Raw genomic sequence first — 14,719 nt, 5'->3', positions numbered from 1 at the left:
CTGACCACACTGTGCCTCACATATATCATATATACTCCTCACACCACAACTGACCACACTGTGCCCACACATATATCATATATACCCCTCACACCACAACTGACCACACTGTGCCCACACATATATCATATATACCCCTCACACCACAACTGATCACACTGTGCCCCCACATATATCATATATACCCCTCACACCACAACTGACCACACTGTGCCCCCACATATATCATATCTACCCCTCACACCACAACTGACCACACTGTGCCCCCACATATATCATATATACCCCTCACACCACAACTGTCCACACTGTGCCCCACATATATCATATATACCCCTCACACCACAACTGACCACACTGTGCCCCCACATATATCATATATACCCCTCACACCACAACTGACCACACTGTGCCCCCACATATATCATATATACCCCTCACACCACAACTGACCACACTGTGCCCCCACATATATCATATATACCCCTCACACCACAACTGACCACACTGTACCCTACATATATCATATATACCCCTCACACCACAACTGACCACACTGTGCCCCCACATATATCATATATACCCCTCACACCACAACTGACCACACTGTACCCCCACATCTATCATATATACCCCTCACATCACAACTGATCACACTGTGCCCCCACATATATCATATATACCCCTCACACCACAACTGACCACACTGTGCCTCACATATATCATATATACCCCTCACACCACAACTGACCACACTGTGCCTCACATATATCATATATACTCCTCACACCACAACTGACCACACTGTGCCCACACATATATCATATATACCCCTCACACCACAACTGACCACACTGTGCCCACACATATATCATATATACCCCTCACACCACAACTGATCACACTGTGCCCCCACATATATCATATATACCCCTCACACCACAACTGACCACACTGTGCCCCCACATATATCATATCTACCCCTCACACCACAACTGACCACACTGTGCCCCCACATATATCATATATACCCCTCACACCACAACTGTCCACACTGTGCCCCACATATATCATATATACCCCTCACACCACAACTGACCACACTGTGCCCCCACATATATCATATATACCCCTCACACCACAACTGATCACACTGTGCCCCCACATATATCATATATACCCCTCACACCACAACTGACCACACTGTGCCCCCACATATATCATATCTACCCCTCACACCACAACTGACCACACTGTGCCCCCACATATATCATATCTACCCCTCACACCACAACTGACCACACTGTGCCCCCACATATATCATATATACTTCTCACACCACAACTGTCCACACTGTGCCCCACATATATCATATATACCCCTCACACCACAACTGACCACACTGTGCCCCACATATATCATATATACCCCTCACACCACAACTGTCCACACATTTCTCATGTTGTCCCATTTTATACCAGTCCTGGTTCCAGAAAACGACCTTCAAGTCCCCATCACAGCATTTGTGTTATTTCAGAGCCACATGACACGTCTCCATCTTTCCATTACACCTGATCTATGGCGTCTACAATATCTGATCTATAACCTCTTCTATCTGTACATTTCTCCTACTAAAGATTGTGTCTTGTCTCAGCCTCTTATCTTCACTTTTATTTTCTGTATTTTCCATAGAAATCCAGAACCATCACAAGAAACATTTATATGAGAAAACGGAGAAACTGATAGAGAATAAACCTCCGAGATGTAACCAGGAGGAGGAGAGTTTTCCCTTCTGCACACGTTATGTGCCCCTCATCATTGTCTCCACTCGTCACTTTAGGGAACGCTCTGAGAATGAGCTCATAGCGACCGGGGCAAGACATGAGGAATATGTAAAGAAGAAACATCATGAATTACAACGTATTTCCCCCAACAAGATGTTCCGCTGGTGCCACCGGTCCAGACTGGTACCACATATGGTGATGGTGAGCGGAGTGCCCGGGGTAGGGAAGACCACGCTGATGCAGAAGATTGTCTATGACTGGGTGAAGGGGGATCTCTATCAAAGATTCTCTTTTGTCTTCTTCTTCAAATTCCGGGAACTGAACCAATGGGATAAGGTCAGTCTGGAGACCCTGATCCTTCATCATTACCCATATCTGTGGCAGCAGCTCAGGAACATCTTCCAGGATCCAGAGAAACTTCTCTTTATATTTGATGGATTAGATGAAAGCAATCAGACAATGGATTTCACATCCCGTCACTTGTGCTCCGACCCTAAACAGCCGGAACGTTGTGGTCACATTGTGGTCAGTTTGGTGAGAAAGTCTCTTCTTACTGGTTGTTCTGTTCTGATGACCAGTCGCCCGACCAGACTGGCATCAATGGATTGTAGGGATTTCCAGCGAATGGTAGAAATCAGTGGATTCTTCACAGAAGAAAGAAAGATTTACTTTGACAATTTCTTCCGTGACCCTGAACTGGCAGAAAAGGCTTTTACCTATGTGAGGCAGAATGACACATTGTACACGTTCTGTTACCTCCCGTCCTACTGCTGGATCATCTGTACAGTATTATCCAGGAGCTTCCAGACCACAAGTAGTGACCAGCAGGTCTCATTATTACCCAGAACCGTGACCCAGCTCTTTGCCATATTTGTCGCCAACATCCTGTCCAATCACAGCCCGGAGAAAAGTGGCGCCCAGAAGCTCCTGCAGTCCATGGGATGGATGGCAGAACATGGGGTCATGAATCACACGATTATATTTGATGGTCGGGATCTGGAGTCTTTCCATGTGGACAATAAGTCAAAGCTCTTATCAAGTTTCCTGATGGAATCGGAGGAACCTGTGTCCTATTCCTTCTTACATCTCACTGTCCAGGAATTCTTCTCTGCCTTTGTGCATTATGCTGATTATTCTCCTGAGAAGTTACAGGAATCACTAGAAAGAGCCGAGTCCTATCCTGATGGACGAGGTGAGATGTTCCTCCGCTTCCTGTGTGGTCTATCAGATGCCACCACCAGGTCACTACTAACCGGATACCTGGACACACGAGCAGCTCAGGCCTCCAGAGACGTCATCACTTGGCTGAAGAACTTCATTACAGAAGGAGAAGAAGAAGAAGAAGAGAGGCTGGAGGAAGGAGAAGAAGAAGAGAGGCTGGAGGAAGGAGAAGAAGAAGAGAGGCTGGAGGAAGGAGAAGAAGAAGAAGAGGAGGTGGAGGAGGAAGGAGGAGAAGAAGAAGAAGAGATGCTGGAGGAAGGAGAAGAAGAGGAGGTGGAGGAGGAAGAAGGAGAAGAAGAAGAGAGGCTGGAGGAAGGAGAAGAAGAAGAGAGGCTGGAGGAAGGAGAAGAAGAAGAAGAGGAGGTGGAGGAGGAAGGAGGAGAAGAAGAAGAAGAGATGCTGGAGGAAGGAGAAGAAGAGGAGGTGGAGGAGGAAGGAGGAGAAGAAGAAGAGGAGGTGGAGGAGGAAAGAGAAGAAGAGAGGCTGGAGGAAGGAGGAGAACGGAGGCTGGAGGGAAGTGATTACAAGAAGCGACTTCTCAGGACATTCTTCTATCTGTTTGAGACCCGGAATAAGGTTCTGGTGCAGGAATCATTACAGTCGCACAGAACATTGGACCTTTCTGGTGTTCGCTTGTCGGCTCTAGACTGCACCGTGTTATCATTCATCATGGAGTGCTGCTCACATATACAAGGTCTCTGTCTGTCCAGATGTTCTATAGGCCCTGAGGGATTAGAGAGACTGGCACCAGGATTACACAACCTCCGGGATCTGAGGTATAAATCATCCGGATTATTATTACACCGGGATCCACAGTAACCAATAGTAATAGTAGTAATGGTGGGGATAGCGCCCCCCGGTGGTAATAAGGGGAGAACTGTACCTGAGTATCTAATCCTCTCCTGTGTGATACTGCCTTCTGAGCTGTGTATCTAATCCTCTCCTGTGTGATACTGCTGAGCTGTGTATCTAATCCTCTCCTGTGTGATACTGCTGAGCTGTGTATCTAATCCTCTCCTGTGTGATACTGCCGAGCTGTGTATCTAATCCTCTCCTGTGTGATACTGACTACTGAGCTGTGTATCTAATCCTCTCCTGTGTGATACTGCTGAGCTGTGTATCTAATCCTCTCCTGTGTGATAATGCTGAGCTGTGTATCTAATCCTCTCCTGTGTGATACTGCTGAGCTGTGTATCTAATCCTCTCCTGTGTGATACTGTCTGCTGAGCCATGTATCTAATCCTATCCTGTGTGATACTGTCTGCTGAGCCATGTATCTAATCCTATCCTATGTAATACTGACTGCTGCGCTGTGTATCTAATCCTCTCCTGTGTGATACTGTCTGCAGAGCTGTGTATCTTATCTTGTCATGTGTGATACTAATGAGCGGTGTATCTAATCCTCTCTTGTGTGATACTGACTGCTGATCTGTGTATCTAATCCTATCCCGTGTATTACTGCTGAGCCATGTATCTAATCCTCTCCTGTGTGATACTGCTGAGCTGTGTATCTAATCCTCTCCTGTGTGATACTGTCTGCTGAGCTGTGTATCTAATCCTATCCTGTGTGCTGAGCTGTGTATCTAATCCTCTCCTGTGTGATACTGTCTGCTGCGCTGTGTATCTAATCCTCTCCTGTGTGATACTACTGAGCTGTGTATCTAATCCTCTACTGTGTAATACTGTCTGCTGCGCTGTGTATCTAATCCTCTCCTGTGTGATACTGCTGAGCTGTGTATCTAATCCTATCCTGTGTGATACTGCTGAGCTGTGTATGTAATCCTTTCCTGTGTGATACTGCTGAGCTGTGTATCTAATCCTCTCCTGTGTGATACTGCTGAGCTGTGTATCTAATCCTCTCCTGTGTGATACTGCTGAGCTGTGTATCTAATCCTCTCCTGTGTGATACTGCTGAGCTGTGTATCTAATCCTCTCCTGTGTGATACTGCTGAGCTGTGTATCTAATCCTCTCCTGTGTGATACTGCTGAGCTGTGTATCTAATCCTCTCCTGTGTGATACTGCCGAGCTGTGTATCTAATCCTCTCCTGTGTGATACAGTCTGCTGAGCTGTGTATCTAATTCTCTCCTGTGTGATACTGCTGAGCTGTGTATCTAATCCTCTCCTGTGTGATACTACTGAGCCGTGTATCTAATCCTCTCCTGTGTGATACTGTCTTCTGAGCTGTGTATCTAATCCTCTCCTGTGTGATACTGTCTTCTGAGCTGTGTATCTAATCCTATCCTGTGTGATACTGCTGAGCTGTGTATCTAATCCTCTCCTGTGTGATACTGCTGAGCTGTGTATCTAATCCTCTCCTGTGTGATACTGCTGAGCTGTGTATCTAATCCTCTCCTGTGTGATACTGTCTTCTGAGCTGTGTATCTAATCCTCTCCTGTGTGATACTGCTGAGCTGTGTATCTAATCCTCTCCTGTGTGATACTGCTGAGCTGTGTATCTAATCCTCTCCTGTGTGATACTGCTGAGCTGTGTATCTAATCCTCTCCTGTGTGATACTGCTGAGCTGTGTATCTAATCCTCTCCTGTGTGATACTGCTGAGCTGTGTATCTAATCCTCTCCTGTGTGATACTGCTGAGCTGTGTATCTAATCCTCTCCTGTGTGATACTGCTGAGCTGTGTATCTAATCCTGTGTGATACCTCCCTCACATCTCCTCTTATTCTTACAGGTTGCATAGTAATAATCTCCCAGACTCGTCCTGCGTCCCGTTGGCTTCTGTAATAAGGAATAATCCGGACCTGAAGATACTGGACCTGTCTGGTAACCCCCTGGCTGGTCCTGACCTCAGTTTCCTGTCCTATAACCGCCTGGCTGGTCCTGACCTCAGTGTCCTGTCTGGTAACCCCCTGGCTGGTCCTGGCCTCAGTGTCCTGCTGGAAGCTCTGTCCGGTCTCTGCAGGTTGGAGGAATTACGGTAAGTATAAGATATAATGAAGATTCTCTGGGTAATAGACACTTTGTATCTAATCCTCTCCTGTGTGATACTGCTGAGCTGTGTATCTAATCCTCTCCTGTGTGATACTGCTGAGCTGTGTATCTAATCCTCTCCTGTGTGATACTGCTGAGCTGTGTATCTAATCCTCTCCTGTGTGATACTGCTGAGCTGTGTATCTAATCCTCTCCTGTGTGATACTGCTGAGCTGTGTATCTAATCCTCTCCTGTGTGATACTGCTGAGCTGTGTATCTAATCCTATCCTGTGTGATACTGTCTGCTGAGCTGTGTATCTAATCCTCTCCTGTGTGATACTGCTGAGCTGTGTATCTAATCCTCTCCTGTGTGATACTACTGAGCTGTGTATCTAATCCTCTCCTGTGTGATACTGCTGAGCTGTGTATCTAATCCTCTCCTGTGTGATACTGCTGAGCTGTGTATCTAATCCTGTGTGATACTGCTGAGCTGTGTATCTAATCCTCTCCTGTGTGATACTGCTGAGCTGTGTATCTAATCCTGTGTGATACTGCTGAGCTGTGTATCTAATCCTCTCCTGTGTGATACTGCTGAGCTGTGTATCTAATCCTATCCTGTGTGATACTGCTGAGCTGTGTATCTAATCCTGTGTGATACCTCCCTCACATCTCCTCTTATTCTTACAGGTTGTATAATAATAATCTCCCAGACACGTCCTGCGTCCCGTTGGCTTCTGTAATAAGGAATAATCCGGACCTGAAGACACTTGTCCTGTCCTATAACCGCCTGGCTGGTCCTGACCTCAGTGTCCTGCTGGAAGCTCTGTCCGGTCTCCGCAGGTTGGAGGAATTACAGTAAGTACAAGATATAATGAAGATTCTCTGGGTAATAGACACTTTGTATCTAATCCTCTCCTGTGTGATACTGCTGAGCCGTGTATCTAATCCTCTCCTGTGTGATACTTCTGAGCTGTGTATCTAATCCTCTCCTGTGTGATACTGCTGAGCTGTGTATCTAATCCTATCCTGTGTGATACTGCTGAGCTTTGTATCTAATCCTCTCCTGTGTGATACTGCTGAGCTGTGTATCTAATCCTCTCCTGTGTGATACAGCGGAGCTGTGTATCTAATCCTATCCTGTGTGATACTGACTGCTGAGCTGTGTATCTAATCCTATCCTGTGTGATACTGACTGCTGAGCTGTGTATCTAATCCTATCCTGTGTGATACTACTGAGCTGTGTATCTAATCCTCTCCTGTGTGATACAGCGGAGCTGTGTATCTAATCCTATCCTGTGTGATACTGCTGAGCTGTGTATCTAATCCTCTCCTGTGTGATATAGCGGAGCTGTGTATCTAATCCTATCCTGTGTGATACTGACTGCTGAGCTGTGTATCTAATCCTATCCTGTGTGATACTGTCTGCTGAGCTGTGTATCTAATCCTATCCTGTGTGATACTGACTGCTGAGCTGTGTATCTAATCCTCTCCTGTGTGATACTACTGAGCTGTGTATCTAATCCTCTCCTGTGTGATACTGCTGAGCTGTGTATCTAATCCTCTCCTGTGTGATACAGCGGAGCTGTGTATCTAATCCTATCCTGTGTGATACTGCTGAGCTGTGTATCTAATCCTCTCCTGTGTGATACTGCTGAGCTGTGTATCTAATCCTCTCCTGTGTGATACTGCTGAGCTGTGTATCTAATCCTCTCCTGTGTGATACTGCTGAGCTGTGTATCTAATCCTCTCCTGTGTGATACTGCTGAGCTGTGTATCTAATCCTCTCCTGTGTGATACTGCTGAGCTGTGTATCTAATCCTTTCCTGTGTGATACTGCTGAGCTGTGTATCTAATCCTCTCTTGTGTGATACTGCTGAGCTGTGTATCTAATCCTATCCTGTGTGATACTGCTGAGCTGTGTATCTAATCCTATCCTGTGTGATACTGCTGAGCTGTGTATCTAATCCTCTCCTGTGTGATACTGCTGAGCTGTGTATCTAGTCCTGTGTGATACTGCTGAGCTGTGTATCTAATCCTGTGTGATACTGCTGAGCTGTGTATCTAATCCTATCCTGTGTGATACTGCTGAGCTGTGTATCTAATCCTCTCCTGTGTGATACTGCTGAGCTGTGTATCTAATCCTCTCCTGTGTGATACTGCTGAGCTGTGTATCTAATCCTCTCCTGTGTGATACTGCTGAGCTGTGTATCTAATCCTCTCCTGTGTGATACTGCTGAGCTGTGTATCTAATCCTCTCCTGTGTGATACTGCTGAGCTGTGTATCTAATCCTCTCCTGTGTGATACTGCTGAGCTGTGTATCTAATCCTCTCCTGTGTGATACTGCTGAGCTGTGTATCTAATCCTCTCTTGTGTGATACTGCTGAGCTGTGTATCTAATCCTCTCCTGTGTGATACTGCTGAGCTGTGTATCTAGTCCTGTGTGATACTGCTGAGCTGTGTATCTAATCCTGTGTGATACTGCTGAGCTGTGTATCTAATCCTGTGTGATACTGCTGAGCTGTGTATCTAATCCTCTCCTGTGTGATACTGCTAAGCTGTGTATCTAATCCTGTGTGATACTGCTGAGCTGTGTATCTAATCCTCTCCTGTGTGATACTGCTGAGCTGTGTATCTAATCCTCTCCTGTGTGATACTGCTGAGCTGTGTATCTAATCCTGTGTGATACCTCCCTCACATCTCCTCTTATTCTTACAGGTTGGATGATAATGATCTCCCAGACTCGTCCTGCGTCCCGTTGGCTTCTGTAATAAGGAATAATCCGGACCTGAAGATACTGGACCTGTCTGATAACCCCCTGGCTGGTCCTGACCTCAGTGTCCTGTTTGATAACCCCCTGGCTGGTCCTGACCTCAGTGTCCTGTCTGATAACCCCCTGGCTGGTCCTGACCTCAGTGTCCTGTCTGGTAACCGCCTGGCTGGTCCTGACCTCAGTGTCCTGCTGGAAGCTCTGTCCGGTCTCCGCAGGTTGGAGGAATTACGGTAAGTATAAGATATAATGAAGATTCTCTGGGTAATAGACACTTTGGGGGTCATTTACTAAGGGCGCGATTTGCGTTTTCCCGACGTGTTACCCGAATATTTCTGATTTTCGCCGATTTTTCCCTGAATTGCCCCGGGATTTTGGTGCACGCGATCGAATTGTGGCCCGGCCGGCATGCACGCGATGGAAATTGGGGAGCGTGGCCGAGCGAAAACCCGACGGATTCGGAAAAACCACCGCATTTAAAAAAAAAAAAAGTGCCACGAAAATTGCGCTTACCTTCACTAGGAATAGGCCGGTGAATGTCAGGGCAGCAGCGACATCTGGTGGACGGCGGAAGAACTGCCTTAGTGAATCCCGGCCGGACCCGAATCCACCGCAGAGAACGCGCCGCTGGATCGCGAATGGGCCGGGTAAGTAAAACTGCCCATTTGTATCTAATCCTCTCCTGTGTGATACTGCTGAGCTGTGTATCTAATCCTCTCCTGTGTGATAATGCTGAGCTGTGTATCTAATCCTCTCCTGTGTGATACTGCTGAGCTGTGTATCTAATCCTATCCTGTGTGATACTGCTGATCTGTGTATCTAATCCTCTCCTGTGTGATACAGCGGAGCTGTGTATCTAATCCTCTCCTGTGTGATACTGCTGAGCTGTGTATCTAATCCTCTCCTGTGTGATACTGACTGCTGAGCTGTGTATCTAATCCTCTCCTGTGTGATACTGCTGAGCTGTGTATCTAATCCTCTCCTGTGTGATACTGCTGAGCTGTGTATCTAATCCTATCCTGTGTGATACTGCTGAGCTGTGTATCTAATCCTCTCCTGTGTGATACTGCTGAGCTGTGTATCTAATCCTGTGTGATACCTCCCTCACATCTCCTCTTATTCTTACAGGTTGGGTAGTAATAATCTCCCAGACTCGTCCTGCGTCCCGTTGGCTTCTGTAATAAGGAATAATCCGGACCTGAAGACACTTGTCCTGTCTGGTAACCGCCTGGCTGGTCCTGACCTCAGTGTCCTGTCTGGTAACCGCCTGGCTGGTCCTGACCTCAGTGTCCTGTCTGGTAACCGCCTGGCTGGTCCTGACCTCAGTGTCCTGTCTGATAACCCCCTGGCTGGTCCTGACCTCAGTGTCCTGTCTGGTAACCCCCTGGCTGGTCCTGACCTCAGTGTCCTGTCTGGTAACCCCCTGGCTGGTCCTGACCTCAGTGTCCTGTCTGGTAACCCCCTGGCTGGTCCTGACCTCAGTGTCCTGCTGGAAGCTCTGTCCGGTCTCTGCAGGTTGGAGGAATTACAGTAAGTATAAGCTGTGTATCTAATCCTCTCCTGTGTGATACTGCTGAGCTGTGTATCTAATCCTCTCCTGTGTGATACTGCTGAGCTGTGTATCTAATCCTCTCCTGTGTGATACTACTGAGATGTGTATCTAATCCTCTCCTGTGTGATACTGCTGAGCTGTGTATCTAATCCTCTCCTGTGTGATACTACTGAGCCGTGTATCTAATCCTCTCCTGTGTGATACTACTGAGATGTGTATCTAATCCTCTCCTGTGTGATACTGTCTGCTGAGCTATGTATCTAATCCTATCCTGTGTGATACTGCTGAGCTGTGTATCTAATCCTCTCCTGTGTTATACTGTCTGCTGAGCTGTGTATCTAATCCTCTCCTGTATCAGCAGTATCACACAGGATAGGATTAGATACACGGCTCAGCAGTATCACACAGGATAGGATTAGATACACAGCTCAGCAGTCAGTATCACACAGGAGAGGATTAGATACACAGCTCAGCAGTATCACACAGGATAGGATTAGATACACAGCTCAGCAGTATCACACAGGAGAGGATTAGATACACAGCTCAGCAGTATCACACATTAGAGGATTAGAAACACAGCTCAGCAGTATCACACAGGAGAGGATTAGATACACAGCTCAGCAGTATCACACAGGATAGGATTAGATACATGGCTCAGCAGTATCACACAGAATTGGATTAGATACATGGCTCAGCAGTATCACACAGGATAGGATTAGATACATGGCTCAGCAGTCAGTATCACACAGGATAGGATGAGATGCACAGCTCAGCAGACTGTATCACACAGGAGAGGATTAGATACACAGCTCAGCAGTATCACACAGGAGAGGATTAGATACACAGCTCAGCAGTATCACACAGGATAGGATTAGATACACAGCTCAGCAGTATCACACAGGATAGGATTAGATACACGGCTCAGCAGTATCACACAGGATTGGATTAGATACATGGCTCAGCAGTATCACACAGGATAGGATTAGATACACGGCTCAGCAGTCAGTATCACACAGGAGAGGATTAGATACACAGCTCAGCAGTATCACACAGGATAGGATTAGATACACAGCTCAGCAGTATCACACAGGATAGGATTAGATATACGGCTCAGCAGTATCACACAGGAGAGGATTAGATACACAGCTCAGCAGTATTACAAAGGAGAGGATTAGATACACAGCTCAGCAGTATCACACAGGAGAGGATTAGATACACAGCTCAGCAGTATCACACATTAGAGGATTAGATACACAGCTCAGCAGTATCACACAGGATTGGATTAGATACATGGCTCAGCAGTATCACACAGGATAGGATTAGATACACGGCTCAGCAGTCAGTATCACACAGGATAGAATTAGATACACGGCTCAGCAGTCAGTATCACACAGGATAGGATTAGATACACGGCTCAGCAGTCAGTATCACACAGGATAGAATTAGATACACGGCTCAGCAGTCAGTATCACACAGGATAGAATTAGATACACGGCTCAGCAGTCAGTATCACACAGGATAGGATTAGATACACGGCTCAGCAGTCAGTATCACACAGGATAGGATTAGATACACAGGAGAGTATTACACAGCTATCATGTGTGATTCTAACTGTTGTCCTGTGTATCTAATCCTCTCCTGTGTGATACGGCTTCCTGAACTGTGTATCTAATCCTATCCTGTGTGATACTGTCTGCTGAGCTGTGTATTTAATCCTATCCTGTGTAATAATACTGTATCTATTCTTATCCTGTGTGATACTGTGTGCTGAGCTGTGTATCTAACCCTATCCTGTGTGATACTGCTGAGCCGTGTATCTAATCCTATCCTGTGTGATACTGCTGATAGGGATTTTTATGCTGGGCCCCAGCCCTCTTGACTTTTGTAAGGTGAGTCCTAATTAACCATTTCATGGTTGTCCTGGTACCAGGAACATCCAACACAAAACTAAGACACACGTCAGTCTCTTTGTGCATGTAAAGATCTTCTCCCATTTAATCTCAATGCATAATATCACAGACAGAAGAGTCATCAGAGAGGCGTGAATAGTATACTGCAAAATTATTGGTCATCAGCATATTCTGGGGAAAAGTTAATTGTGCGCAGTTCTCAGAGACCTTGTACACAGATATTGGGGCAGATTTACTTACCCGGCCCATTCGCGATCCAGCGGTGCGTTCTCTGCGGTGGATTCGGGTCCGGCCGGGATTCACTAAGGCAGTTCCTCCGCCGTCCACCACGTGGCGCTGGTGCGCTGAAGTTCCCCGGAATGCCCTGAAATTCACCGGCCTATTCCTAGTGAAGGTAAGCGCAATTTTCGCAACACATTTTTTTTTTAAATGCGGCGTTTTTTTCGAATCTGTTGGGTTTTCGTTCGGCCCTGCCGATGCGCCAAAATCCGATCACGTGTGCCAAAATCCCGGGGCAATTCAGGGAAAATCGGCGCAAATCGGAAATATTCGGGTAACACGTCGGGAAAACACGAATCGGGCCCTTAGTAAATGACCCCCATTGTTTATACTAATTTGCTTAGAAGAATAAGATAAGTGGACTCCAGAATCATAATTAAATGTATCATGAAGGACAGACTGGCTTCTCATTACATGTCACAGGGTATTAGCTGACAGGCAGCAAACAGGTTACATAAAATGAAGTTTGAATCATGACATTAACTTGACAATGGTCAGGGAACATGGCCGCTGTATCTAAGATGGCGGACAGTAGTCAAGATGGCGTCCGAAACCAGTGCGACCTCCTTAACACTGCTGAGCTGTGTATCTAATCCTATCCTGTGTGATACTGCTGAGCTGTGTATCTAATCCTCTCCTGTGTGATACAGCTGAGCTGTGTATCTAATCCTCTCCTGTGTGATACTGCTGAGCTGTGTATCTAATCCTCTCCTGTGTGATACTACTGAGCCGTGTATCTAATCCTCTCCTGTGTGATACTGCTGAGCTGTGTATCTAATCCTCTCCTGTGTGATACCTCCCTCACATCTCCTCTTATTCTTACAGTTTGTTTGGTAATGATCTCCCAGACACGTCCTGCGTCCCGTTGGCTTCTGTAATAAGGAATAATCCGGACCTGAAAATACTTGTCCCGTCTGGTAACCCCCTGCCTGGTCCTGACCTCAGTGTCCTGCTGGAAGCTCTGTCCGGTCTCCGCAGGTTGGAGGAATTATAGTAAGTACAAGATATAATGAAGATTCTCTGGGTAATAGACACTTTGTATCTAATCCTCTCCTGTGTGATACTGCTGAGCCGTGTATCTAATCCTCTCCTGTGTGATACTGTCTGCTGAGCTGTGTATCTAATCCTCCTGTGTGATACTGCTGAGCTGTGTATCTAATCCGCTCCTGTGTGATACTGCTGAGCCATGTATCTAATCCTCTCCTGTGTGACACTGCTGAGCCGTGTATCTAATCCTCCTGTGTGATACTGCTGAGCGGTGTATCTAATCCTCTCCTGTGTGATACTGCTGAGCCGTGTATCTAATCCACACCAGTGTGATACTGCTGAGCCGTGTATCTAATCATCTCCTGTGTGATACTGCTGAGCTGTGTATCTAATCCTATAATGTGTGATACTGCTGAGCTGTGTATCTAATCCTCTGCTGTGTGATAACCCCCTGGCTGGTCTTGACCTCAGTGTCCTGCTGGAAGCTCTGTCCGGTCTCCGCAGGTTGGAGAAATTATAGTAAGTATAAGATATAATGAAGATTCTCTGGGTAATAGACACTTTGGGGCACATTTATCAGGACCTGAAATAATCGCAAATGCCGGTGCAACATCCCCCACCGGGGCCTAGCCTTTTCTTGAGTCCTGGAGACAGCCGGGGCCCGCAGCACAGTCTTTGTAATAAAGGACAGTCTTTAGTGCCAGAATAAGGCACAGAAGTATAAATCCTGTTTGTGACGCCACTTGCAACATCCCCCACCGGGGCCTAGCCTTTTCTTGGGGCCTGGAGACAGCCGGGGCCCAGAATACCTGAGTGGCTGGCGGTTGCGGCCTAGGCACGCTAGTGTCACGGTGCTTGGTATGGGGACCGGAGGGCTGTCCTACAGTCTGGCAGGTCTCCAGCAGGTGGTGTTGGCAAGAAATGATGAGGGAGAGGCTGCTATAGCGGTTCTCCCTGGGGCAACCCTTTGGGGTCTGGAGTATGAGTCCCTGTGTGGTGGATAGGGTGCCTGTGATGGTGACAGCCATAGTAGCAGGGACCAGACGGAGGCAGACGTTGAACAAAAACAACTAACAGTTCTTTATTGGAACTGACAGGAACAGTAGGTAACGTGCCTTGACAAATGGTAGAATGCTGGAGATGCAGTTGGAGGGAGCCACAGGAGTAGATCAACAGCCTGGATGCAATGGCAGGCTGGGAGGTAGCTGTGTCCTAGTAGGATGCTTCAGCTTGTCCTGGGTTGCTTCAGATATCACCCTTGAAGGTAGGATGATATCCCTTTCCTCTCA

General features: G+C 46.8%; 1 protein-coding gene across 1 annotated transcript in view; it reads left to right on the top strand.

Annotated features, from left to right (window-relative positions):
• LOC140069144 (NACHT, LRR and PYD domains-containing protein 12-like) overlaps positions 1 to 14,719 on the top strand; it is a 140,363-nt gene that overhangs the window by 67,464 nt on the left and 58,180 nt on the right. Inside the window, exons 6-11 of the mRNA XM_072114514.1 lie at positions 1,693 to 3,781; positions 5,695 to 5,940; positions 6,622 to 6,789; positions 8,651 to 8,935; positions 9,831 to 10,232; positions 13,269 to 13,436. Coding sequence (XP_071970615.1) covers positions 1,693 to 3,781; positions 5,695 to 5,940; positions 6,622 to 6,789; positions 8,651 to 8,935; positions 9,831 to 10,232; positions 13,269 to 13,436 — 3,358 coding nt within the window. The remainder of the gene's footprint in view (positions 1 to 1,692; positions 3,782 to 5,694; positions 5,941 to 6,621; positions 6,790 to 8,650; positions 8,936 to 9,830; positions 10,233 to 13,268; positions 13,437 to 14,719) is intronic.

This window comes from Engystomops pustulosus, chromosome 7 (assembly GCF_040894005.1).
Source record: "Engystomops pustulosus chromosome 7, aEngPut4.maternal, whole genome shotgun sequence".
In the NCBI taxonomy this organism is placed as follows: Eukaryota; Metazoa; Chordata; class Amphibia; order Anura; family Leptodactylidae; genus Engystomops; species Engystomops pustulosus.
The sequence above is the reverse complement of the archived record's forward strand: the minus strand, read 5'-3'. Positions and strand labels throughout refer to the sequence as shown.